The 24,563-nt window shown below is 42.2% G+C and overlaps 1 protein-coding gene across 1 annotated transcript in view; it reads left to right on the plus strand.

Moving 5' to 3' along the window:
* Nucleotides 1–24,563, plus strand: part of LOC141476718 (rapamycin-insensitive companion of mTOR-like) — a 141,137-nt gene that overhangs the window by 80,396 nt on the left and 36,178 nt on the right. The window contains exons 12-22 of the mRNA XM_074165523.1: nucleotides 210–297; nucleotides 1,266–1,356; nucleotides 1,489–1,555; nucleotides 1,664–1,744; nucleotides 14,639–14,739; nucleotides 17,177–17,339; nucleotides 17,744–17,845; nucleotides 20,362–20,408; nucleotides 22,283–22,418; nucleotides 23,026–23,225; nucleotides 24,208–24,334. Of these exons, the coding sequence (XP_074021624.1) occupies nucleotides 210–297; nucleotides 1,266–1,356; nucleotides 1,489–1,555; nucleotides 1,664–1,744; nucleotides 14,639–14,739; nucleotides 17,177–17,339; nucleotides 17,744–17,845; nucleotides 20,362–20,408; nucleotides 22,283–22,418; nucleotides 23,026–23,225; nucleotides 24,208–24,334 (1,203 nt within the window). The remainder of the gene's footprint in view (nucleotides 1–209; nucleotides 298–1,265; nucleotides 1,357–1,488; nucleotides 1,556–1,663; nucleotides 1,745–14,638; nucleotides 14,740–17,176; nucleotides 17,340–17,743; nucleotides 17,846–20,361; nucleotides 20,409–22,282; nucleotides 22,419–23,025; nucleotides 23,226–24,207; nucleotides 24,335–24,563) is intronic.

Genomic DNA, 24,563 nt, shown 5'->3' on the forward strand with positions numbered 1-24,563 from the left:
AGGCACACTTCTAAAGTAAGAAAGCCCCTTCCCTTCTTCTCTTCTTCAGATTCATTCAGATTATGAAAATAAGCATGTTATCCTAAAAGAAACCCTGAAACAAAAATACCAATTTTAGCACTCTCTAGAAACCTCAACTTGAATATTAGTAGTGAACAAAAAGACCATTTTTTGTAAATCTATAAAATTTCTGCCTTTTTTTTTGGTAGCAAGGTCTGCTTGAGGTTCTTTATGATATATTTCGCCTTCCTCTCCCTGTTGTTGCAGAAGAATTTATTGAGGCACTTCTCAGTGTAGGTAAGTATTTTGTACTGGTTCACATAAAAAAATCTTTCTATTAAGCTCTTCTAAAAATTTGAATCCTTCACTGTTTCCTCTATATTGTAAATTATGTCAGTCTTAACTGTTTCATCCCTGAATTCATTGGGTGTTCTGAAGTCCTGTTTAAAACTCTTTATCAACTGTTCAGTGTTGATCAAACTACTAGAAGTCTGACTTTCTTCTGACACCTTACTATATATCATTTGTGTGTTTCATACAAGAGCAGTAGTGGAGCATTTACACAGAAGGCTATGTAAATACATTTCTACAAATTAGACTTTAAAGTATTAGAAACATTAGTAATGTAGAAGTGTTGGTGAATATTACAGAAGTTATGAAAAAGGGTCTTTTCTATATATTGTGTATCTGCTAGCTATCTCCACTGCACTTCAGCAGACTTTAACTTTTCCTAGGGCAAGTGTATGTGTTTTCATGTCTATATATTTAGCAGAGTTAGTCTTTTATCTTTAGAATAAAAGTTAGTCTCAACCTTTAATGTTCCAGCAATTCTCTTCAAACTCTGGTTATAAAGGTTTTTGTCATGCAGTTGTATAATCAAGCTTAATCCTTGTTCTGTGCTTATAAGTAAATAAATCATTCTTTGTTGCAAACTTGTTACTTTGCAGCACATGGATGTAAGGTTTAAAATTTTAGGTGTTTATGATAATTTCTGTTAAACAAGTTTAATGTGTTTATGAATTGGAAATTTCATTATTTTGATTAATACTTAAATGAGATCTTTGTCCTAGCTTTGAAGTTAGCCTTGCTTTGTGCAGGAGTGTGGATTAGATGACACATTAGATATCCCTTCTGACAAAATTTTCTATAATTTTAAACTTGAAATAACAGTTAGTAAGAACTATTATTTATGTACTGGCAACTAATAAAATAACACTATGAAACCCAGTGTTATAATTACCATTGTCCATATTTTCTTGTTATAGATCCAAGCAGGTTTCAGGACTGCTGGAGACTTTCTGATGGCTTTGTAGCTGCTGAAGCTAAAACTATACTACCACATCGAGCGAGGTCAAGGTGAGCATTTTGCAAACTCAGTCTAAACTCTCTTTAGTTTTCTGTTGTTGTTGACAAAAATATTTGTTATTCTCTTTCAAACACAATAAGAAATGTACTTTCTAAACCATTTCCATGCTTTTTTCTCCTCAGGCCTGATCTCATGGATAATTATTTGGCTTTAGTGCTTTCAGCTTTTATTACTAATGGACTTCTAGAGGTAACTAATGTCTTGAAGTTTAAATAGATGCTTGCTACTTTTTTTTTCTATAAACATTAAAATAAGATGTCATACATTAAATGTAATAATTTTTTAACTTTTTTGAAGGGTCTGGTTGAAGTAATCACAAGTAGTGATGACCATGTGTCTGTTAGAGCAACTATTCTTTTAGGAGAACTTTTGCACATGGTAAGTAAGACTTTTGCTGAGAATAAGTAGTATTAGTAGCTCATTGTAAATAGATATTTCCTATTATAGCTTTGAATTTCTGTTACAAATTTGGAACATCCTCTTCTCATCAAAATAATGGATTATTTTGTATTACGGTATCTGGCACTTGACATATTAAAACCAGCATGAATTGATAGGAAGGTGGTTTGGAATGCACTGAAAGTGCTAGAGCTTCTGCTCCGAGGATAATCCTCAGTAACCAGTTGTATTTTTAAGGTGGAGTCCTGCAAATTCACTCATTGGTTACTGTGTTTGGGAAAAGGGCTGCTGATGCTTTTTACTTTTCCTAAAATGATGGTAGCTCTGTGGCAGTGTGTTTAGCTTTCTGCCTCGCAGGCTAGGCAGATGAAACTTATTCTCATGTTCAGCTTGATATGGCTTGGGCACTTCATATTATTCATTCAAGCAGCTAAAACTTGATGGAGTGCTCTTTCAGCACTGCTGTTGGTAGCCCCTGCTGCAGAGAAGCTGAAGGGACCTTGTTTCATTCCTTTTCCATCTCCTTAAAATCTCTCTTACAGTAGCTTCTCTTTTTTTTCCTTCAATGCTTGTTTCAACAGCTAGAGATGAGATGAAATTATAAATTTATTCATAGAATCATAGAATATCTCAAGTTGGAAGGGACCCATAAGGATCATTGAGTCCAACTCCCTGCTCCTTGCAGGACTACCTAAAACCTAAACCATATGACTGAGAGTGTTGTCCAGATGCTCCTTGACCTCTGACAGGCTTGGTGCAGTGACCACTTCTCTGGGGAGCCTGTTCCAGTGACTGACCACCCTCTCAGTGAAGAACCTTTTCCTAATGGCCAATTTGAACTTCCCCTGATGGAGCTTCATTTCATTTCCTTGTGTCCTATCGCTGGTCACCATAGAGGAGATCAGCACCTCCCCCTCTGCTGCCCCCCTTGAGGAAGTTGTAGACTGCAATGAGGTCACCCCTCAGCCTTCTCTTCTCTAAGCTGAACAAACCAAGTGACCTCAGCTGCTCCTCATAAGTCTTGCCCTTGAGGCTTTTCACCATCTTAGTTGCCCTCCTCTGGACACACTCTAATAGTTTGATGTCCTTATATTGAGGCACCCAAAACTGCATGCAGTACTCAAGGTGAGGCCACACCAGTGCAGTGTAAAGCGGGACGGTCACCTCCCTCAACTGGCTAGCTATGCTGTGCTCGATGCACTCTAGGACACAGTTGGCCCTTTTGGCTGTTAGGGCACACTGTTGACTCATATTCAACTTGCCGTCAACCCAAACCCCTAGATCTCTTTCCGTGGGGCTGCTCTCCAGCCTCTTGTCCTCCAGTTTGTACGTATAACCAGGATTACCCCATCCCAGGTGGAGAATCTGGCATTTGCTTGTTTCATAGAGTTGGAGGTTTCCCAGCTCTCTAGTTGATCCAGATCTCTCTGTAAGGCCTCTCTACCCTTAAGGGAGTCCACAGCTGCTCCTAATTTAGTATTGTCAACAAACTTAATGTACATTCGACTCCTGCATCCAGATCATTTATAAAAACATTAAAGAGCACTGGCCCTAAAATTGAGCCCTGAAGAACCCCACTGGTGACTGGCTGCCAGCCTAATGCAACGCCATTTACTTATAACCCTTTGAGCCTGACCCATCAGCCAATTGCTCACCCAACATATTATGGACTTCTCTAGCTGGATGTTTTGTCCAGAAGGATACTGTGAGAGACAGTATCAAAAGGTTTGCTAAAATCCAAAAAACCCCCACGTCTACTGGCTTCCCTTGGTCAACTAGACAGGTGACCTTGTCATAAAAAGAAATTAAGTTATTTAAGCAGGACTTTCCCCTCATGAATCTGTGCTGGCTATGACCAATGACAGTGTTGTCTCTCAAGTGTTTTTCAGTAACTCCCAGAATAACCTTCTCCATAATTTTAGCAGGCACTGAAGTGAGACTGACAGGCCTGTAGTTACCAGGGGTGTCCTTCTTACCCTTCTTGAAAATTGGGACAATATTTTCCAGCTTCCATTCAACTGGGACCTCTCCAGACTCCCAAGACCTTTGAAAAATAATGGAGAGAGGTCCCATGATAACATCGGCCAGCTCTTTCAGTACCTTGGGATTAATCCCATCAGGCCCCGTAGACTTATGTGCATCCAGCTGGAGCAGCAAGTCTCAAACAAGTTCAGGGTCAGCTGGGAGTTTATCATTGCCCTAGCCATGGTCTTCCAACACAGGGCTCCGGGGCCCGTTATCGGTGTTAAAGACAGAGGTGAAGGCGGCATTAAACATCTCTGCTTTGTCTATGTCCCTATTTGTGATGTGACCGACCTCATCAAGTAACAAACCAATGTTATCTCTGATCCTCCTTTTGCTGTTAACATATTTAAAAAAGCCCTTTTCGTTGTCCTTCACAGTGCTGGCCAGCTTGAACTCTAATTGAGCTTTGGCCACACAAATTTTCTCCCTGCAGTGGTGAACAGCATTGCTGTAGTCTGCTCGTGTCACCTGTCCTTGCTTTCAAAGTCCATACACTTTCCTTTTCCGCCTGAGTTCTTCTAGAAGAAGATCCCTGCTCAGCCAAGTCATCTTTCTGTCCCGCTTGCTTGACTTCCAACACTTTGGATTTGCCCACTCCTGTGCTCTTGAGAGATGGCTCTTAAAAAGTGATCAGCATTCCTGGACCCTAATACCTTCAAAAGCATATTCCCAGGGGACCTCACTAACTAGCTCCTTCAGCAACCCAAAGTCTGCTCTCCCCACATCCAGGGTCGAAGTTTTTCTGGCAGTTTTTCTCCTAGCGCCAATGATTTGAAACTCAACTACTTCATGGTCACTGTGACCAAGGCAGCCACCAATCACCACTTGAGCTCATGAGCCCCTCTCTGTTTACAAACAACAAATCTAGGAGGGCACCTTTCCTAGTCAGCTCCATTAGAACCTGCATCAAGAAGTTATTCTCAATGTGCTTCAGGAATTTCCTTGATCTGTTTGTGTCCACTGTACGATATTCCCAGTTGATGTCTGGCAAGTTAAAATCACCCATAAGGGCAAGGGCAGCTGATCTAGAGATATCCCTTAATTTCTTGTAGAATAATTCTTCAGTGTCGTTGTCCTGACTGGGTGGTCGATAGCAGACTCCCACAACAACATCCACTTCATTTGCTTTCTCCTTCATTCTTACCTGAAGGCTCTCAACCATGACCTCGCCAACTGCAAACACCATACAATCCAACCCCTCCCTTACGTACAGCGCCACCCCCCTGCCTCGCCTGCCCTGCCTTTCCCTCTTGAAGAGCCTATAACTGTCCATCATGGCACTACTGTATGTCTTGCTTGGGTTGCTTTAGCCTATCCCAGACCAAAACCAACCAGCCAACTAAAAGAAACCTGCTTGAAGAGCAGAACTTAACCTAAATTATTTTGATATAGAGATGATATTGTTTTCATATACACTCCAGTGTTACCTTTCAGCCTGTTGAGAAACTGTCAGTCATATGTGAAGTGATATGATCTACCTTTCTTGCAAAACAGTTATTTCTTTTTCATGGCCTTTCTTGATGGCAAGAAGCATATGCAGCAGAGTACTTTTTGATCAGTTTTCTTGTGGCTTGGTTTTTTTTTTTTGCTTATCTTTTTTTTCCAAAAGAACTGTTTTATAAGAGACAGTAAGATTGTGAAATACAGCTTTGTCTTACAAAAATTTGAATATGAGTTATCAGACATATTCTGAATCTTCAGACTATAGACTCATTTCAGTGATGTGGGATGTGGTCATTGCCACGGAGACCAGCTTCAGGGCAGGTAAGACTGCGCTGGGGAAGGGTTCTGTAGCGGAAAAGGCCGACGAGAGGCTCTTTTTAGGGCTTTTTTTGAAGCCGGGACAAGGCCCCTGCTTGTCCTGGGGGCTGTCAGCTGGGGGGGCGGTGCTGCTGAGCGAGCCTGGGCGGAGCCGCCACCACCCCCGGTCATTTTAAACGACCCATCAACGTGCCAAACGGTCATTGCCACGGAGACCAGCTTCAGGGCAGGTAAGACTGCGCTGGGGAAGGGTTCTGTAGCGGAAAAGGCCGACGAGAGGCTCTTTTTAGGGCTTTTTTTGAAGCCGGGACAAGGCCCCTGCTTGTCCTGGGGGCTGTCAGCTGGGGGGGCGGTGCTGCTGAGCGAGCCTGGGCGGAGCCGCCACCACCCCCGGTCATTTTAAACGACCCATCAACGTGCCAAACGGTCATTGCCACGGAGACCAGCTTCAGGGCAGGTAGGACTGCGCTGGGGAAGGGTTCTGTAGCGGAAAAGGCCGACGAGAGGCTCTTTTTAGGGCTTTTTTTGAAGCCGGGACAAGGCCCCTGCTTGTCCTGGGGGCTGTCAGCTGGGGGGGCGGTGCTGCTGAGCGAGCCTGGGCGGAGCCGCCACCACCCCCGGTCATTTTAAACGACCCATCAACGTGCCAAACGGTCATTGCCACGGAGACCAGCTTCAGGGCAGGTAAGACTGCGCTGGGGAAGGGTTCTGTAGCGGAAAAGGCCGACGAGAGGCTCTTTTTAGGGCTTTTTTTGAAGCCGGGACAAGGCCCCTGCTTGTCCTGGGGGCTGTCAGCTGGGGGGGCGGTGCTGCTGAGCGAGCCTGGGCGGAGCCGCCACCACCCCCGGTCATTTTAAACGACCCATCAACGTGCCAAACGGTCATTGCCACGGAGACCAGCTTCAGGGCAGGTAAGACTGCGCTGGGGAAGGGTTCTGTAGCGGAAAAGGCCGACGAGAGGCTCTTTTTAGGGCTTTTTTTGAAGCCGGGACAAGGCCCCTGCTTGTCCTGGGGGCTGTCAGCTGGGGGGGCGGTGCTGCTGAGCGAGCCTGGGCGGAGCCGCCACCACCCCCGGTCATTTTAAACGACCCATCAACGTGCCAAACGGTCATTGCCACGGAGACCAGCTTCAGGGCAGGTAAGACTGCGCTGGGGAAGGGTTCTGTAGCGGAAAAGGCCGACGAGAGGCTCTTTTTAGGGCTTTTTTTGAAGCCGGGACAAGGCCCCTGCTTGTCCTGGGGGCTGTCAGCTGGGGGGGTGGTGCTGCTGAGCGAGCCTGGGCGGAGCCGCCACCACCCCCGGTCATTTTAAACGACCCATCAACGTGCCAAACGGTCATTGCCACGGAGACCAGCTTCAGGGCAGGTAAGACTGCGCTGGGGAAGGGTTCTGTAGCGGAAAAGGCCGACGAGAGGCTCTTTTTAGGGCTTTTTTTGAAGCCGGGACAAGGCCCCTGCTTGTCCTGGGGGCTGTCAGCTGGGGGGGCGGTGCTGCTGAGCGAGCCTGGGCGGAGCCGCCACCACCCCCGGTCATTTTAAACGACCCATCAACGTGCCAAACGGTCATTGCCACGGAGACCAGCTTCAGGGCAGGTAAGACTGCGCTGGGGAAGGGTTCTGTAGCGGAAAAGGCCGACGAGAGGCTCTTTTTAGGGCTTTTTTTGAAGCCGGGACAAGGCCCCTGCTTGTCCTGGGGGCTGTCAGCTGGGGGGGCGGTGCTGCTGAGCGAGCCTGGGCGGAGCCGCCACCACCCCCGGTCATTTTAAACGACCCATCAACGTGCCAAACGGTCATTGCCACGGAGACCAGCTTCAGGGCAGGTAAGACTGCGCTGGGGAAGGGTTCTGTAGCGGAAAAGGCCGACGAGAGGCTCTTTTTAGGGCTTTTTTTGAAGCCGGGACAAGGCCCCTGCTTGTCCTGGGGGCTGTCAGCTGGGGGGGCGGTGCTGCTGAGCGAGCCTGGGCGGAGCCGCCACCACCCCCGGTCATTTTAAACGACCCATCAACGTGCCAAACGGTCATTGCCACGGAGACCAGCTTCAGGGCAGGTAAGACTGCGCTGGGGAAGGGTTCTGTAGCGGAAAAGGCCGACGAGAGGCTCTTTTTAGGGCTTTTTTTGAAGCCGGGACAAGGCCCCTGCTTGTCCTGGGGGCTGTCAGCTGGGGGGGCGGTGCTGCTGAGCGAGCCTGGGCGGAGCCGCCACCACCCCCGGTCATTTTAAACGACCCATCAACGTGCCAAACGGTCATTGCCACGGAGACCAGCTTCAGGGCAGGTAGGACTGCGCTGGGGAAGGGTTCTGTAGCGGAAAAGGCCGACGAGAGGCTCTTTTTAGGGCTTTTTTTGAAGCCGGGACAAGGCCCCTGCTTGTCCTGGGGGCTGTCAGCTGGGGGGGCGGTGCTGCTGAGCGAGCCTGGGCGGAGCCGCCACCACCCCCGGTCATTTTAAACGACCCATCAACGTGCCAAACGGTCATTGCCACGGAGACCAGCTTCAGGGCAGGTAGGACTGCGCTGGGGAAGGGTTCTGTAGCGGAAAAGGCCGACGAGAGGCTCTTTTTAGGGCTTTTTTTGAAGCCGGGACAAGGCCCCTGCTTGTCCTGGGGGCTGTCAGCTGGGGGGGCGGTGCTGCTGAGCGAGCCTGGGCGGAGCCGCCACCACCCCCGGTCATTTTAAACGACCCATCAACGTGCCAAACGGTCATTGCCACGGAGACCAGCTTCAGGGCAGGTAAGACTGCGCTGGGGAAGGGTTCTGTAGCGGAAAAGGCCGACGAGAGGCTCTTTTTAGGGCTTTTTTTGAAGCCGGGACAAGGCCCCTGCTTGTCCTGGGGGCTGTCAGCTGGGGGGGCGGTGCTGCTGAGCGAGCCTGGGCGGAGCCGCCACCACCCCCGGTCATTTTAAACGACCCATCAACGTGCCAAACGGTCATTGCCACGGAGACCAGCTTCAGGGCAGGTAAGACTGCGCTGGGGAAGGGTTCTGTAGCGGAAAAGGCCGACGAGAGGCTCTTTTTAGGGCTTTTTTTGAAGCCGGGACAAGGCCCCTGCTTGTCCTGGGGGCTGTCAGCTGGGGGGGCGGTGCTGCTGAGCGAGCCTGGGCGGAGCCGCCACCACCCCCGGTCATTTTAAACGACCCATCAACGTGCCAAACGGTCATTGCCACGGAGACCAGCTTCAGGGCAGGTAAGACTGCGCTGGGGAAGGGTTCTGTAGCGGAAAAGGCCGACGAGAGGCTCTTTTTAGGGCTTTTTTTGAAGCCGGGACAAGGCCCCTGCTTGTCCTGGGGGCTGTCAGCTGGGGGGGCGGTGCTGCTGAGCGAGCCTGGGCGGAGCCGCCACCACCCCCGGTCATTTTAAACGACCCATCAACGTGCCAAACGGTCATTGCCACGGAGACCAGCTTCAGGGCAGGTAAGACTGCGCTGGGGAAGGGTTCTGTAGCGGAAAAGGCCGACGAGAGGCTCTTTTTAGGGCTTTTTTTGAAGCCGGGACAAGGCCCCTGCTTGTCCTGGGGGCTGTCAGCTGGGGGGGCGGTGCTGCTGAGCGAGCCTGGGCGGAGCCGCCACCACCCCCGGTTTATCCCACCTCCAGGGGATAAAAGGTGTCAGGGAGGGCAGGGACTAGTCCCTGCCCACAGAGCACGGAGGGAGCAACCGGAGCTGGTGTGTGTACGGCTGGGCCCAGTGCTTCTACTGGTGTACACGGTAAGGTCAGTCGCTCCTGGGGACTCAGCTATGGTTGCTACCAGATCGAAGGCTATGTTTAGGAAAGCTGTGGGTACCCAGAGCGAGGCCCCACGCAAACATATGGGTGTGCAGGCCTCTGGGTGCAGAGAGTGCCGGAGCCTGGCGCTGGCAATGGAGGGTAGCGGAGACAACACCTGTATAAGATGTGAACAGGTGAATGATCTGCTCTACCTGGTGGCCCAGCTGAAGGATGAAGTGGAGAGGCTGAGGAGCATCAGGGAGTGTGAAAGAGAAATTGACTGGTGGGTGCACTCCCTGAGAGTAGGGGAACAGGTTGAGGCCCCGTGTAAATCGGAGGACCCTCTCCCCTCTTCTCATCAAGCGACAGGAGAGGATCTCAGAGAAAAGGAGGAATGGAAACAGGTCACTGCTCGGGGAAACAGGCGAGTCCCCTCCCAACCTCTCCCAGCTTCCCAGTTACCCCTGCAGAACAGGTATGGAGTCCTGCAGGAGGAACTGGCCGATGGAGAGGAGGATGGCACACCAAGACTAGAGAAGACAGAAAGTACACGTCACAGCGGACCCAACTTCACCACTAGCTCCAAAAGGAAAAGGAGAAAGGTCATAGTTGTGGGTGACTCTCTGTTGAGGGGGGCAGAGGGACCAATATGCCGCCCTGACCCGCTACACAGGGAAGTCTGTTGCCTCCCTGGGGCTCGGGTCAGGGATGTGACAAACAAACTCCCAGACCTAGTAAACCCCTCTGATTACTACCCCCTGTTAGTATTTCAGGTGGGTAGTGATGAAATGGGTAGGAGGAGGCTGAAATCAATTAAAAGAGATTTTAGAGCCTTAGGGCAGCAGCTCAAGGGGTCAGGAACACAAGTAGTCTTCTCTTCTATCCCACCAGTGGCAACTGTGAATAAAGAAATTGATAGGAAGAGGCAACAGATCAACTTGTGGCTCCGGGACTGGTGTTACAGGCAGGGCTTTGGGTTTTTCGAACATAGGTGGCTATATGAGACACCTGGCATGCCATTGTCAGGTGAGACACAGCTGTCCCAGAGGGGGAAAAGAATTTTGGGGCAGGAGTTAGCAGGGCTCATTGACCGGTCTTTAAACTAGATATGAGGGGGGAAGGGGAGATAACTGGGCCTGTCAAGATTAAGCCTGAGGAAAGCATGCCATGGTTTGAAGGAGGCCACATTAGTGAGGACTCACACTCTGACATTTCATCAGAGAAAGGTGATAGACGTTTAGAAATTACTGCTAGAGAACAATGGGAAAACCCTTTCCTAGAAGGGGAAAAGGGTACTAGGCTAAGAGTTAACAAAGCTCACGGACAGAGCTTTAAGCCGAAAGCTAAGGGGGATGGGGATAAAACCAGGCCTGCTGGTAATGAACCTGAGTGTCAAGGGCCAAAGATGGGGGTGAAATCAGTAGCCCAGGTCAAGTGCATCTACGCTAATGCACGTAGCATGGGCAACAAACAGGATGAGCTGGAAGCCATGGTGCGGCAGGACAACTATGACATAGTTGCCATCACGGAAACGTGGTGGGACGATGGTCATGACTGGAATGCTGCAATAAGTGGCTATAAGCTCTTCAGAAGGAATAGGCAAGGAAGGAGGGGGGGGGGTGTGGCTCTGTACATTAGGGAGTTGTTTGACTCTATAGAGATAGACTCCAGTGATGAAGAAGTGGAGTGTTTATGGGTAAGGGTGAAAGGGAAGGCTAACAAAGGTGATTTTGTGCTGGGAGTCTGCTATAGACCACCCAACCAGGATGAGCAGGTTGATGAGGTATTCTGTAAGCGGCTGGCTGCAGTCTCGCAAACGCCAGCCCTTGTTCTAGTTGGGGACTTCAACTTACCAGACATCTGCTGGAAATATAACACAGCAGAGAGCAGGCAGGCTAGGAGGTTCCTCGAGTGTATGGAGGATAACTTCCTGACACAAATGGTAGGTAAGCCTACCAGGGGAGGTGCCTTGCTAGACCTACTGTTCACAAATAAAGAAGGGCTAGTTGGGGACATGGAGGTCGGAGACAGTCTTGGGCTTAGTGATCATGAAATGGTTAAGTTTTCCATTCATAGTGAGGTAAGGAAGGGGATTAACAAAACCTCCATCTTGGACTTCCGGTGGGCAGACTTTAACCTGTTCAGAACCCTGGTTGGGAGAGTCCCGTGGGAGGTAGTCCTGAGAGACAAAGGAGCCCAGGAAGGCTGGACGCTCTTCAAGAGGGAAATCCTAAAGGCCCAGGAGCAGGCTGTCCCCATGAAGCGCAAAATTAAAGGGCGGGGAAAATGGCCGGCCTGGATGAACAAAGAGCTCTTGATGGGACTTAAGGAAAAAAGGAAGGTTTACCACCTTTGGAAGAGGGGACAGGCAACTCGGGAGGAGTACAGAGATTGTGTTAGGTCATACAGAGAAAAAATCAGGAAGGCAAAAGCCCAGCTAGAACTCAACCTGGCCATTAATATAAGGGACAACAAAAAAAGTTTCTATAAATACATCAACAAAAAGAGAGTGACAGAGAATGTCCATCCCTTACTGGATGCGGGGGGAAACCTTGCAACCAAGGATGAGGAGAAGGCTGAGATACTTAATGCCTTCTTTACCTCTGTCTTTAATAGTCAGACCAGCTACCCCCAGGGAGTTCAGCTTCTTGGGCTGGAAGATAAGAATGGAAAACTGAACAACTCCCCTGTAATCCAAGAGGAAGTAGTTAATGATTTGCTTATGCACCTGGACACGCATAAGTCTATGGGGCCGGATGGCATTCACCCAAAGGTTCTCAGGGAGCTGGCAAGAGAGCTTACCAAGCCTCTCTCCATTATTTATCAACAAGCCTCTCTCCATTATTTATCAACAATCCTGGTCAACAGGAGAGGTGCCAGATGACTGGAGGGTGGCCAATGTGACGCCCATCTACAAGAAGGGCCGGAAGGAGGATCCTGGAAACTACAGGCCTGTCAGCCTGACCTCGGTACCGGGAAAGATCATGGAGAGGATCATCCTGAGTGAGCTCTCAAGGCATGTGCAGGGCAGCCAAGGGATCAGGGCCAGCCAGCATGGGTTTATGAGAGGGAGGTCCTGCCTGACCAACTTGATCTCTTTCTATGACCATGTGACCCGCTTTCTCGATGAGGGGAAGGCTGTGGACGTTGTCTACCTGGACTTTGGTAAGGCCTTTGACACCGTCCCTCACGGCATTCTCCTGGAGAAACTGGAGAATCATGGCATAGACAAGTGTACCCTCCGCTGGATAAAAAACTGGCTGGATGGCCGTGCTCAGCGAGTTGTGATTAATGGAGCAAAATCTGGTTGGCGGCCGGTCATCAGTGGTGTCCCTCAGGGCTCAGTTTTGGGGCCAGTCTTGTTCAATATCTTCATTGATGATCTAGATAAGGGGATTGAGTGCACCCTCAGTAAGTTTGCGGATGACACCAAACTAGGTGGGAGTGTTGATCTGCTTGAGGGTCGGCAGGCTCTACAGAGGGACCTGGACAGGTTGGACCAATGGGCCAAGGCCAATGGGATGAGGTTTAATAAGGCCAAGTGCCGGGTTCTGCATTTCGGCCACAACAACCCCAAGCAACGCTACAGGCTTGGGGAAGAGTGGCTGGAAAGCTGCCTGGCAGAAAAGGACCTGGGAGTGTTAGTGGACAGCCGGCTTAACATGAGCCAGCAGTGTGCCCAGGTGGCCAAGAAGGCCAACGGCATCCTGGCCTGTATCAGGAATAGCGTGGCCAGCAGGAGCAGGGAAGTCATCGTGCCTCTGTACTCGGCACTGGTGAGGCCTCACCTCGAGTACTGTGTTCAGTTTTGGGCCCCTCACTACAGGAAAGACATTGAAGTGCTGGAGCGTGTCCAGAGGAGAGCCACCAAGCTGGTGAGGGGTCTGGAGAACAAGTCATATGAGGAGAGGCTGAGGGAACTGGGCATGTTTAGTTTGGAGAAGAGGAGGCTGAGGGGAGACCTCATTGCCCTCTACAACTACCTGAAAGGAAACTGTAGAGAGGCGGGGGTTGGCCTCTTCTCCCAAGGGAATAACGACAGGACCAGAGGAAATGGTCTGAAATTGCGGCAGGGGAGGTTTAGATTAGATATTAGGAAGAATTACTTTACTGAGAGAGTGGTCAAGCACTGGAACAGCCTGCCCAGGGAGGTGGTGGAGTCACCATCCCTGGAGGTATTTAAGAAACGTGTAGACGTGGCTCTTCAGGGCATGATCTAGTGCCCGGGATTGTTGGTTTGTGGTGGGGTGTTGTGTGTGGGGTTTAGTTGATGGATGCTGCTTGCTTTTTTTTTTTTTTTTTTTTTTTTTTTTTTTAATGTGGTTGGACTCGATGATCTCAAAGGTCCCTTCCAACCACTAAGATTCTGTGATTCTGTGATTGGCCTGTCCTTAATGATCCGAAGAACAAGACCACAATCTTCAGGTATAGGATTGCTTATCACTACAGTGATTTACAACAGCTCAGCTCAGCAGTATGGGTTACAACTACAACAAATTTGTTCTTTAGTATCTTCAGTGATTTTTTTTTTCTTTAAATAATTGGTGGAATTTTTTGAGTGTTCAGTCAGCCATCTAGTTTAAAAAGAGGAATCTGTGTTAACATATGCTTTTTGTCATGGGTTCTGGAATACTTTTGAATGGGAGTGATTAGATGCACTGATGTTTGAGTATGCTGCAAAGCATAGGTATTTTTTGTTTTTCTAAAGAGATTATTCACTAATCTGAGATGACTGTTTATCAAAATAGTGAACAAATATTTGTATTTTTATTTAATTTTAAGATATTGAAGTAATTCCTTTATCTTCATAATTCTTTAGTTTTCAAAAGTATTTACACAACTATCCAAATTGTTTCCCAAAACCCAAATGTTTCCCAAAATAAAAAACATTAAATGTCCAGTAACTTATGAAGTTATGTTTATTTATCAGATTTTTTTTTTTTTTGTGCAGAATCATTGGCAGTCAAAAGTATTGAATGAACATCATTAGCTTAAATTGTGTTTCTGATTTTAGGGGTTTTAGTACTTTTATATGCATGACATAAGGATATCTGATGCTTTGCATGTTTTTGCATTTTACAACTTTAAAAACCACCAATGCAAAAAATACAAATGAGAAGGCTATGAAAGAAGGCTCAGAGTCTTAAAATTGTCTTAAGTTATTTTCAATTATATTTCAGGTTGATTAATTATTTTTTTACAATAAATTTTTATATTAATTATTAATTATGAAATTATTGCTCTGATGTTATGCAAAAGGTAGTTTTGTTATCATGCATTTGTGAAAGTTTTGTGAAAAGTGGTAATTATTCAAATGCTGATCCTAAAGAGATGGTTGAAAACGTTATATTAAGTTATTCTAACTAGTCTTCTGTTGTTGTTTAGGCAAACACAATCCTTCCTCATTCTCACAGTCATCACCTGCACTGCTTACCAACGCTAATGAACATGGCAGCATCTTTTGACATCATGAAAGAGAAAAGACTGTAAGAATTCTAAGTTACACTTAAAAGTAAAAATATGTGCGTCCCCCTGCAGTTGAGTGAAAACCTACATTTTTTGATTGCTTAAACCACTGCTGTCTTTATTTAAAAGAAAAATAGAGTATAGAAATGCTGTGACACTTACTAGGGAAATAGTTTCCAGTGCATGATTCCAAAAGTGTGATCTATTTACAGTAATGATTTAGAAATTCAGAAATTTGGAAAGAAAGTTTGGATAGTAGATTTTAAAGCACTTTTGCACAGATTGCAAGATTTTTATTTTTTTTTTACACAGAATTTTTCTTAAATGAACTCTAAGGCACTGTTTGACCAAGCACCGTCTGAGGCGTGTTCTGTGTTTGACGTCTTCATAGTTTCTTACTTCTTTTTTGACATTTTGATACAATTAAGCTTTCCAAACTAAAAAAAAAAGCCTGTATCAATTTTTTTCTTTTGGTGTTTATCTATAGCTAATTAAATAGTAATAGACCAAATCAGTGAATCATTATTAGTGTGAGCAAGAGCAAAAAAAAAAAAAGTAATATTGGCATGGGGCTGTTTTTTTAAACCTTTTTTTCTTCAGAAGAAAATGGTCATTGTAACAGTAGTAATTATGTTAAAACTTTTTGATGCATTTGTTTGAAGTTTGCACTGATAACCTTTTCATTTCATTTCCATTTAAATATAAGACTATGAACAGAAACTTTAAACAACTTAGTGCAGCATTCTGCAGTGGCATGTTAAGCAGCATTAGGAACAGTTTGGCACTTGTGGTAATCAAATGAGGTATATTTAGGCATCTGACTAAAACAAATGTTTATAGAAGCTTTCTATTCCTCTTTGAATGAGAAATATCTGAATTCTGAAATTTTAAAAACCCATGGGTTTTATTTTGTTTTCCTCATTTTTTAGAATTTCTCTATACATCTACTAATCTTGCAATTTAACCTCATCTCCTGGGTATTTCACACAATTTAAACCTCTTGAGGAAAGTAGTCAAATAATTTGATAGATTCCAGTGTCTTTAAAATGTGTTTCTGTAACTCAGTGGTCTGTCTTGCATTTCCTTTTGGAAGGCCATTTAAATTGAGTGTGTTGTTTTTTTTTTTTTCTAATACTAAATTATAGGAAATGTTTTTGTTAATTACTCTTGCCATTCCTGATCTGATTTGTCAGGTCAGTATTCTGATAAATGTATCATCACTTTGTATTTTGTCTTTCGTTGTGTTGTCAGTGATAAATTATAGAATCTTTTCTAACTGCTACTGTGAAATGATAAATGCTGCTTGTAGAGTGCTTCCCAGAAACTTAATACTCTTCTGCTTTTTAATTTTGAAGGTTTCTTATATGTCACTAGAAGATTTTGATATGTTAAAACACAGTTATTTTTCAAAAAAAAAAACATATCTGAAACTTCTCCACAGGGTATTCCAGTTGGTCAAAGCTATGGGAGGAGAGGAAGGATAAAGAGCAGAAGGGATATATTTGTGGACTACTTGGATTATTTTTATTTTTTTTTGCTTTTTGGCATTTGGGGTCATACCTGATAGAGTACTAAGAAGTCCTGGTTTTGTTGGAAGAAAGTGATTTTGTAGATATAGTATTTGTTATATTTGGGGATCTTGGTTTTGGTCAACACACTGCATTGTTTCATACTCAGAAAAACTATAAGCCCTGTTATGGATTAAATTTTATGTAATTTAGGGAGGTGAGCAAATTTGCAGGTATTTGTTTGAAGAGAACGCAAAAAACCCACTCTCCTACCCTTTGAGAATTTTTGTTTATGGAGAAGAAAGGTAGACTTACCTCCTCATTTTTAGACTTTCTTATTTTGTTTGTTTAGTGATTTTTTTTTTTCTTCTGCTACCATTATTTTGCAATTAACTGTTTCTGCCCGTGTCAGATGTCATTTCTATTACTTCCTATCTTTTCCTGGAAAATTTCTTACATGCTGTTGCTGAGCTGTTTAGTTATAAAGATCAGGAGATATGCTACTGATACTCCTGCCACCCTCTGGGGAAGGGGAAGAGAATTTACAAGAAATACTTTGTTAGCCCAAGTTGAAGTTAGCCGTCTCAACTTCACTGTAGAACATTGATCTACTGTGACATCTCACAATACTTTATCAACTTTAAACTTTGCGGTATCTTCTGTGAACTCTGAAAGGTACCACTAATTGCAAAGTAGAAGAGAAATTATCGGTAAGGCTCATTCTTTGGTACTAGAAATTCTGGCAGATAATTTCCTGTATAATTTCAGTACAAGACTGAGGGATATAGAAGTATGAGAATTTATATAAAGAAAATTCTTTTCTTTTTATTGGCTTTGGAATTGTTGATGAATTCTTTCTTGAGCTATGTTTATTTAACTCGAGTGCCACTGCTATATCTTGAGTTGAATAACAGTTGTCAAATACTGATTATAGTATTTTTTCTATTAGACGAGCAAGTGCCGCACTCAACTGCTTAAAACGTTTTCACGAGATGAAGAAAAGAGGACCTAAACCTTACAGCCTCCATTTAGATCATATTATTCAGAAAGCGATCTCAACCCACCAAAAAAGGGATCAGTACCGTATGCAGAAGGACATCTTTATTTTAAAGGTATTACCATTATTGACTTTTCAAAACTGAATTTATTTTGTATTTTGGAGACTTAGATCCCACCCCCCAAGCTTCACGGTCTCATTTAATTCAGAACCATTTATGTGATTTCTTTGTAGAATTCTTTTTTCATTTAATTTGTCTTCTAGCTACTTGTGGATACTGTATTGTATTTCTAGAAATTGAGGAGTGAAATTGCAATAATTTTTAATGCTTTTTAGTCCCAATTATGATCTTTTACTATTAGATTTTCAATGCAGTACTATAACCATGCAATTTACTTTCAAATGCAAAATACTGTGGAGCATAGCCCTTTTAACTATTATTACATGAACAGTAAGTATATCATGTGACAAGACATGATGCAAGGAAACTTACTGTAGTTTTTTATGTCTGTATTCCAGGATACAGAAGAAGCACTTGTAATGAATCTTCGAGACAGCCAAGTTCTTAATCATAAAGAGAACCTCGAGTGGAATTGGAATCTGATAGGGACCATACTGAAGGTGAGCATAAAAAGGGCATTATACTATTTTTATGAAATAATTTTAGGGGGGGAAGTCTCCATTTCACATGTGAGCTTTGACTTTCTAATATCAGTTCCATACTATATGCCATAATCTGTTTTATTTCAGAAAATTAGGATCTGATGAGTTTAATCAGTGCTGATATAGTCTCTTTGCATGCAACCCTTAAACTATATACAAAATGCACTACAGTTAAATTCACAAGTTTCTTAATAAGCATATATTAAATTTTATATAAATTATTTGTCTAGAAATAGACTTTATAGAATGAGATATAGTGACTTTAAAGTTGCCAATACTTTAGACTTCAGTCCAAACTACATAAGGATACTGCCTTGTTCAGTTTCATAGCAGATTTTTTTTTTAATATATAACGTGCGCTAAAGGTTAAGGCTGGAGGTGGGTTATAGATCAAGCTCCAGATGCTTAGACTGAGCCACATATGAAAACTTCAGTAGTATGCAGTTTTATTGTATGTTTTGAACTAATATAAATAGTCCCCATAGCATCAAGTTAATTACAAAATAAATTTGTTTTCACAAAATACAGGAAATATATCTGACAGGGAGGGCATTATCTTAAATATATTTAATGTACAGCTTTTAAGGGACTGCCTGTTTTTTAAGCAGAGGACTTCCTTTCTTTGAGTATGAAAACTTTCTGACTGAGTACTCGGTATAGTCTTAGAGCCAAAATAGCTCCTGTCATTCTGTGCATCAAAGCCATCCTTCCATTGTTACCTCCAAGTAATGTTTTCTAACATTTTCTTACTGTCGTCTTTACTATGTTGTCATAAAAATGGCAAAAGTACAAAACAGGATTAATGATGACAGATATAACCAACATTATATATTTTTAAAAAACCTAACACCCCCCCACCCCCCAAAAAAAATCCCCCTAAATATTTCTGTGCATTTTTTTAGGGACTGATAAACTTGAGAGAGCAAGAATCTGTCTGGTATAAAGACCTGAATAGGTATATGACAGTAGCTTTGCTCCACCAAATTCCACTGTTTACAGACTTTTTAATGTAACACTACTAGATATCTATGATTATTAATCATAGATATTTTTACTTTTGATTCGGTATTAAAGATATTATCAAGAAACTGTTCTTCAGAATCTCACTTTTTAATTAGTCTGTGTAATACTTTGACATTGGAAGTTTTATGTAGTTGACAACTCAGGAGTATGTGTGGGGGGTGTTTGGCTTTTGTTTTTTTACTTTTTTGTTTTTTAGGTCAAGCTGTCATTTTCCCTGCTATCTCAGACCTCCGTTGCAGTATATTTTATAGTGTTCTGTCAAACAGTTCTAAATGTCTCGAAATCAGAGACTTCTGTCTTTCAGAATGAGAAGTTACTCTGTTTTCTGGTTAAATTCTAACCACTTCTGTTTCTGTTAACATTATCTTAAACTGCACAACACCAGTGTAAGTTATCAGAGTGGTCCATCTTTAGTTTCTGAATCAGCAGGATCCGGATTCCAGTGTTTGGACTTCACCATCTCATGTGGCTACTCACCTCCCTCCCATCTCAGTTGCAACCTCATGGCTATGGAGCATCAGCTTTCTTACCACCTCGCTACTTGCATCTCATGTGGTCCCTTACTACCTTTTTTCACTTGCTCAGCTTGCTGTCTAAGCTGCTAAAAGAGCAACAAAAGTGGCAGTGGTCAGGATGGAGGATTTGAGATTGTGTTAACAGTAGAGCTTCATACTTAATCTGGCACTGTGGGTTCAATGTTACTAGTGTAGTCAGTTTTACTAATCATTGACTAGTGCACTATATGTCTTAATACTAGTATACCAATTGGAAATGTAGAACTATTGCTTAGGTAGGAAAGAAAATGTTTGATGCACTTTTTTTCCATCCTTTCCAAGAAGATACTAGTAGCAACAAAAATAAATCTAAAACTGTGGAGACAATAGATGGCTATAAAAACAGAGGAAAATATAATATGAAGAAAGGATAGGTCCAGAAAAGAGTATTATGGCTTTGTGTGATCCTTTTTAAAACATCTTACAAAGTATAAACAGAGGAGTTTAAATACTATTTTAATAAGCAGTATTTAAGTGAGCTATAACAGAAAATTGATTATTTTTAAAACAAATCTAAATAATAATGAAAAAAACCCAAAACCCTGATTCCCCTGTTATGTGTATCAAAATTTGTTTGCTATTTGCAGAGAAGAAACTGAGCAAAATTGTTTCTATTTTGTTAGCATGTCACAGTTTCCTATTTTCATTAGAATTATGGACTTGTACACATAGCATGCACCCGACATTTCCTGTCCTTCTCTAGAAAATAATAAAACAGTTCTTGGGGCAAGCATGTGGGCTTTTCAATAAAATAAGCAGTTATTTTATAGGTAACATTAGATGCAAGAAAACTTACACTTCTAATTATTAGGTGTATAGAAATGAGTAATTTTTAGTGACTAATCAAGAATCTGATGTACAAGTTTCATATAATGCTATATTTGCTGTTTTTTCTAGTGGCCAAATGTAAATCTAAGGAACTATAAAGATGAACAATTGCACAGGTATGTAAAAATTACATAGACTTCCTTTGAAGAAAGAAATTTGGAAAAACTGGGTTTTAATGTTGCAATAAACTATTCCTTGATGTGTCACATTTCTAAAACATAATTTATAGATAAGCAGCAAAAATGAAAATTTAGATAATTAGATTGCAATATATGTTTTAAATAAACAGGTCTTTAAGCCCAAGTGGTTTCTTTTCTGTGCACAGATACTTTATATATTTACTCCCTAAGCAAGTATCACGTCAGCTTTGGAAATGCCCTTTGTTATTTTGAACTTCTTTGATATTTCATACATTAGTGTTTGATGTCAGCACTTGACAAATTTTGACAGAATAGGTCTACAGTTGTACAGTTATATAGTTATAGCTTTCATCAAAAACCAAGAGGAAGTTCTTTCTAGTTGCTATTAATGGCAAGGGAAGCATGTGTATCAGTACAGCTCCTTTCATGTCTGTTGGCATTAAGGCATTTTTATTACTGTTTGTGCATGTGTGGTAATAGTGTTACTAACTAGTTCTTGGATGTCACTTTTAACAAGCATTTCAGAAATTAAACAAACTACTTTGAAGAGTACTTCTGTATTTGTAGGCACGGAAAGCTACTTCATGAATTTGAGGAAAAACCTAAAGCTAAAACATATCCTGAAAGGCTCATGCTGCATCATTTTAAATTTTTACTAAAAAGTAATCGAGCAACTTTTATATAGTGTTCCCAGCATAAGTGGTAGTCCCATTGTAATCATAGTCATAATTTAATTTTACATTTGTGTTTTTTTCTGATTTTTTTTTATTCCCTAAACATTAATTGCTAATCTACACTTTCTGGCAAAGGATTATTTGCTAAATCCAGTGGTTTATAATGTTTCTTCTCTAAAGGAAAATTTGTAGTCCTGGCTGTGACACTCACATCTACTCCTCTACCTACCTACCTGGGACAGTGTTCCTGTTCCCTGGTTTTGTGCTGCACTCAAGCATTGTTCAGTGCCTAAATAATTTAATTCTAAATAAATTGGCAAAGCCTAGGATTGAGTTACTATAAAACTTCTACAGTTGGTTGATCCTTTCTACAGGATTGTGGGTTAGATGCTTTAATGGCTTTAAAATTAAAAAAAAAAGCAACAAAGTGGCTGAAATTTTTTCTATGATTAGCAGTGAAACTAGAGAGATTTGGGGGTTAGTTATAATTAAACAAGAACAGCAGCATCCACAAAGGGACCTTTAAGACCATCTAGACAATTAAAATGCTGCTGTCCTCTTTGCTGAAGATTTATTCCTGCAATGCAAAATTCAAGCTATATTGTTCATCATGGTTTCAAAAAGTCTGCGAGTCTGCATTTGCAGTCACTGTGTTCTGCTTCAGAAATGCTTGAGTGAGGTGAATGAAAATACTGTTGCTGAAAAAATATGGCCTTTTTCTGGCATAACATTTTTTTTTCACAGTAGCCTTAACTATTATAGCTAAAGAAATGTCATGTCACACGAACATTAAGACAGACTCTTCTTTAGCTCTTTGTAAGTCTAGATAGTATAGTCTTTGAAACTCACCACAGGATAAATTACAGCAGAATAAATTATAAGCATGAAAATGAGAAGGAAGCTATGGCTTCTAAGAGTATAGAAATTTTGAGTTCCTTGGCTTATTTTAAGTCATGGCATAGAAAACTGTTTATAACAAACAGTACAGCTGCATCTCTGAAATCATGTCTGGATAGACTCATTACTGATACCTGCTACTCTCTTTTAATAACTTTGAAAATTTTTTGCTAATAAGCTAATTTAGTGATAAAATACCTTTTATACAAGCATCATTTTGTAATGTGAGACTGTCCTTGTCTTACTGAAAAATAACAAATTCTTTTTTACTTTCCATAGGTTTGTAAGGAGATTGCTCTATTTTTACAAGCCTAGCAGTAAACTGTATGCCAACCTGGATCTGGACTACACCAAGGCTAAGCAACTCACTGTGGTGGGTTGTCAGTTTACTGAATTTCTTCTTGAATCAGAAGAGGTAAGAAATTTTCAGCTACAAGACTGGAGATAAAATGAGTAGTGCTGCTGTATGCCACTTGGAGGAAAAAACCTTAATTTTAGTAAAGACTTCTGTAGCCTTTGAGTGTTAAACCTAAAATGATCAGCGTAATTAAGAAATATAACTTAAAATCTGGAATTGTCTAGATAAGACACTGTGGAGACAACTGTGTTTAAGTAGGAGTTTTATTAAATACAGCTTTATTAAATGCAACTTAGGGTTCGGTTGTGTTTTTTTGTTTCTGTTGGGGTTTTTTTGGGTTTTGTTGTTGGTTTTTTTCCTATGTATATCCTTTGTTTCTCTGCCTCCTTTCTTCTTGTGTGCTAAAGACTTTTATGCCTCAGGCCAGAGGAAAATGTCATTTTCTTGGAAAGAATAGAATTGGTCCTAAGGCGTCTCCAAGCTAAACTCCTTTTATTTGCCTTGAACCATTTTCTTTAGTCTGACTTATGTTTGCCAAACAGCATTTCTATTTTGTATCTGTATTGTGTTTGTACATTTTAAGAAATTTTAAATGATAGATTTCAGTAAAGAAGAGAGACCCAGTTCTGTTATTAGTAAATGCTATTACTCTTTGTTTTGTTAGGATGGACAAGGTTACCTGGAGGAACTGGTTAAAGATATTGTAAATTGGCTCAACTCTTCATCAGGAATGAAACCTGAACGTAGTCTTCAAAATAATGGGTTACTTAATACCCTTAGCCAGCACTACTTTCTGTTTTTTGGTACACTCTCTTGTTACCCTCATGGAGTGAAAATGCTTGAAAAATGTAATGTGTTTCAGTGGTGAGTGTTTTATGCTGTTTGAATTGTGCTTACAGGTATAATTGCTATGAAACATGTAAACTGTGCATGAGGACCGCTGTCTATAAAGCTGAAAACTTTAAAATTATTTTGATTCATTTTCAAGTAAAGATCCTCAGTTGTGGGCATTTTGGGTGGTTTTTCTAAGAGGTCTTTTATTCTGTCTTACTGAACAGATGTGGGTGATTGTGTTACAAAATAGCTTACTTTTTCCTGTCCACAACTATCTGACAGAAATCAGTATCAGGAAGGATGATACTGTACTGAAATGTTTAAAAAAAAAAAAAAAGGGCCAACAAACTGGTAGGTATCATACTGTGTGTGAAATGTGATGATGCATGTTGTACCTGAACTTTAGTCCAATATATCTGAGTGAAGCTGTGGAGTTCAAAACTTTGTTCGGGTACAAATAAACTTACCTTCCATTGGGAGTAATTTGGCCAATGGCTAGTTTATTTCAAATATAGTACATTTTAAGAGAAAATTCATGTGTTTTGATGTACTCTGTTTTTTTAATTAAGCTGCTTTCATTGCTTATTAGAATGTAAGTTTTTTACTGGCTACAGAAAACTTCATTTACAATAAAATCTAGACAGTTAATTGGACTAACCTTATGGCAAGCTGTATACACAGAATGTTTTACAATGTGGAATTGTTCACAGAGCTTCGTGAACATTTATTTTCGTACTCGTAATCACCAATGCAAGTAACTGTTACATAGCAATTATAAAAAACATTGGTTTGGGGTGGGTTTTTTTTTCCCCTTGCAGTATAGTGCATTATTTGGTCTCCAACAGTTGTAACAGTTAAAAGACACTCCATTTCATATGAGACCTTACTTTGTATTCTTCTATGTTTATAGAACTGAAAATCTAATTCAGAGTACTTAAGTTTAAATTTTTGATTGAATAAATAAGTGGGTTTGAGCGGATTCAAATACTAATTTTTATTCCCCCCCCCCCAGTCTTCTTAATCTTTGTTCTTTGAAGAACCAGGATCACTTGTTAAAATTGACTGTTTCTAGTTTGGATTACAGCAGAGATGGGTTAGCAAGAGTCATTCTTTCTAAAATCCTGACAGCAGCTACTGATGTAAGTTTGATTCAACTTATGTTCCATTGTTATTTGCCACTAGACATTTATTTTGTTATTCAAGGTGCGTGACTTCATTTTTAAGATAATATATATGCAGAAAGGTTTTTAATGAAATGAAACTCCTACTCGCATAGCTTTTGAATTTGCTGTAGTCTTCACGCCTTGTATTGTATTTGTGGTCAACAAATTACGTCATTAAAACAGATGTTTCTCTCATGTATGAAGG

Source organism: Numenius arquata, chromosome W (assembly GCF_964106895.1).
Source record: "Numenius arquata chromosome W, bNumArq3.hap1.1, whole genome shotgun sequence".
NCBI lineage: Eukaryota > Metazoa > Chordata > Aves > Charadriiformes > Scolopacidae > Numenius > Numenius arquata.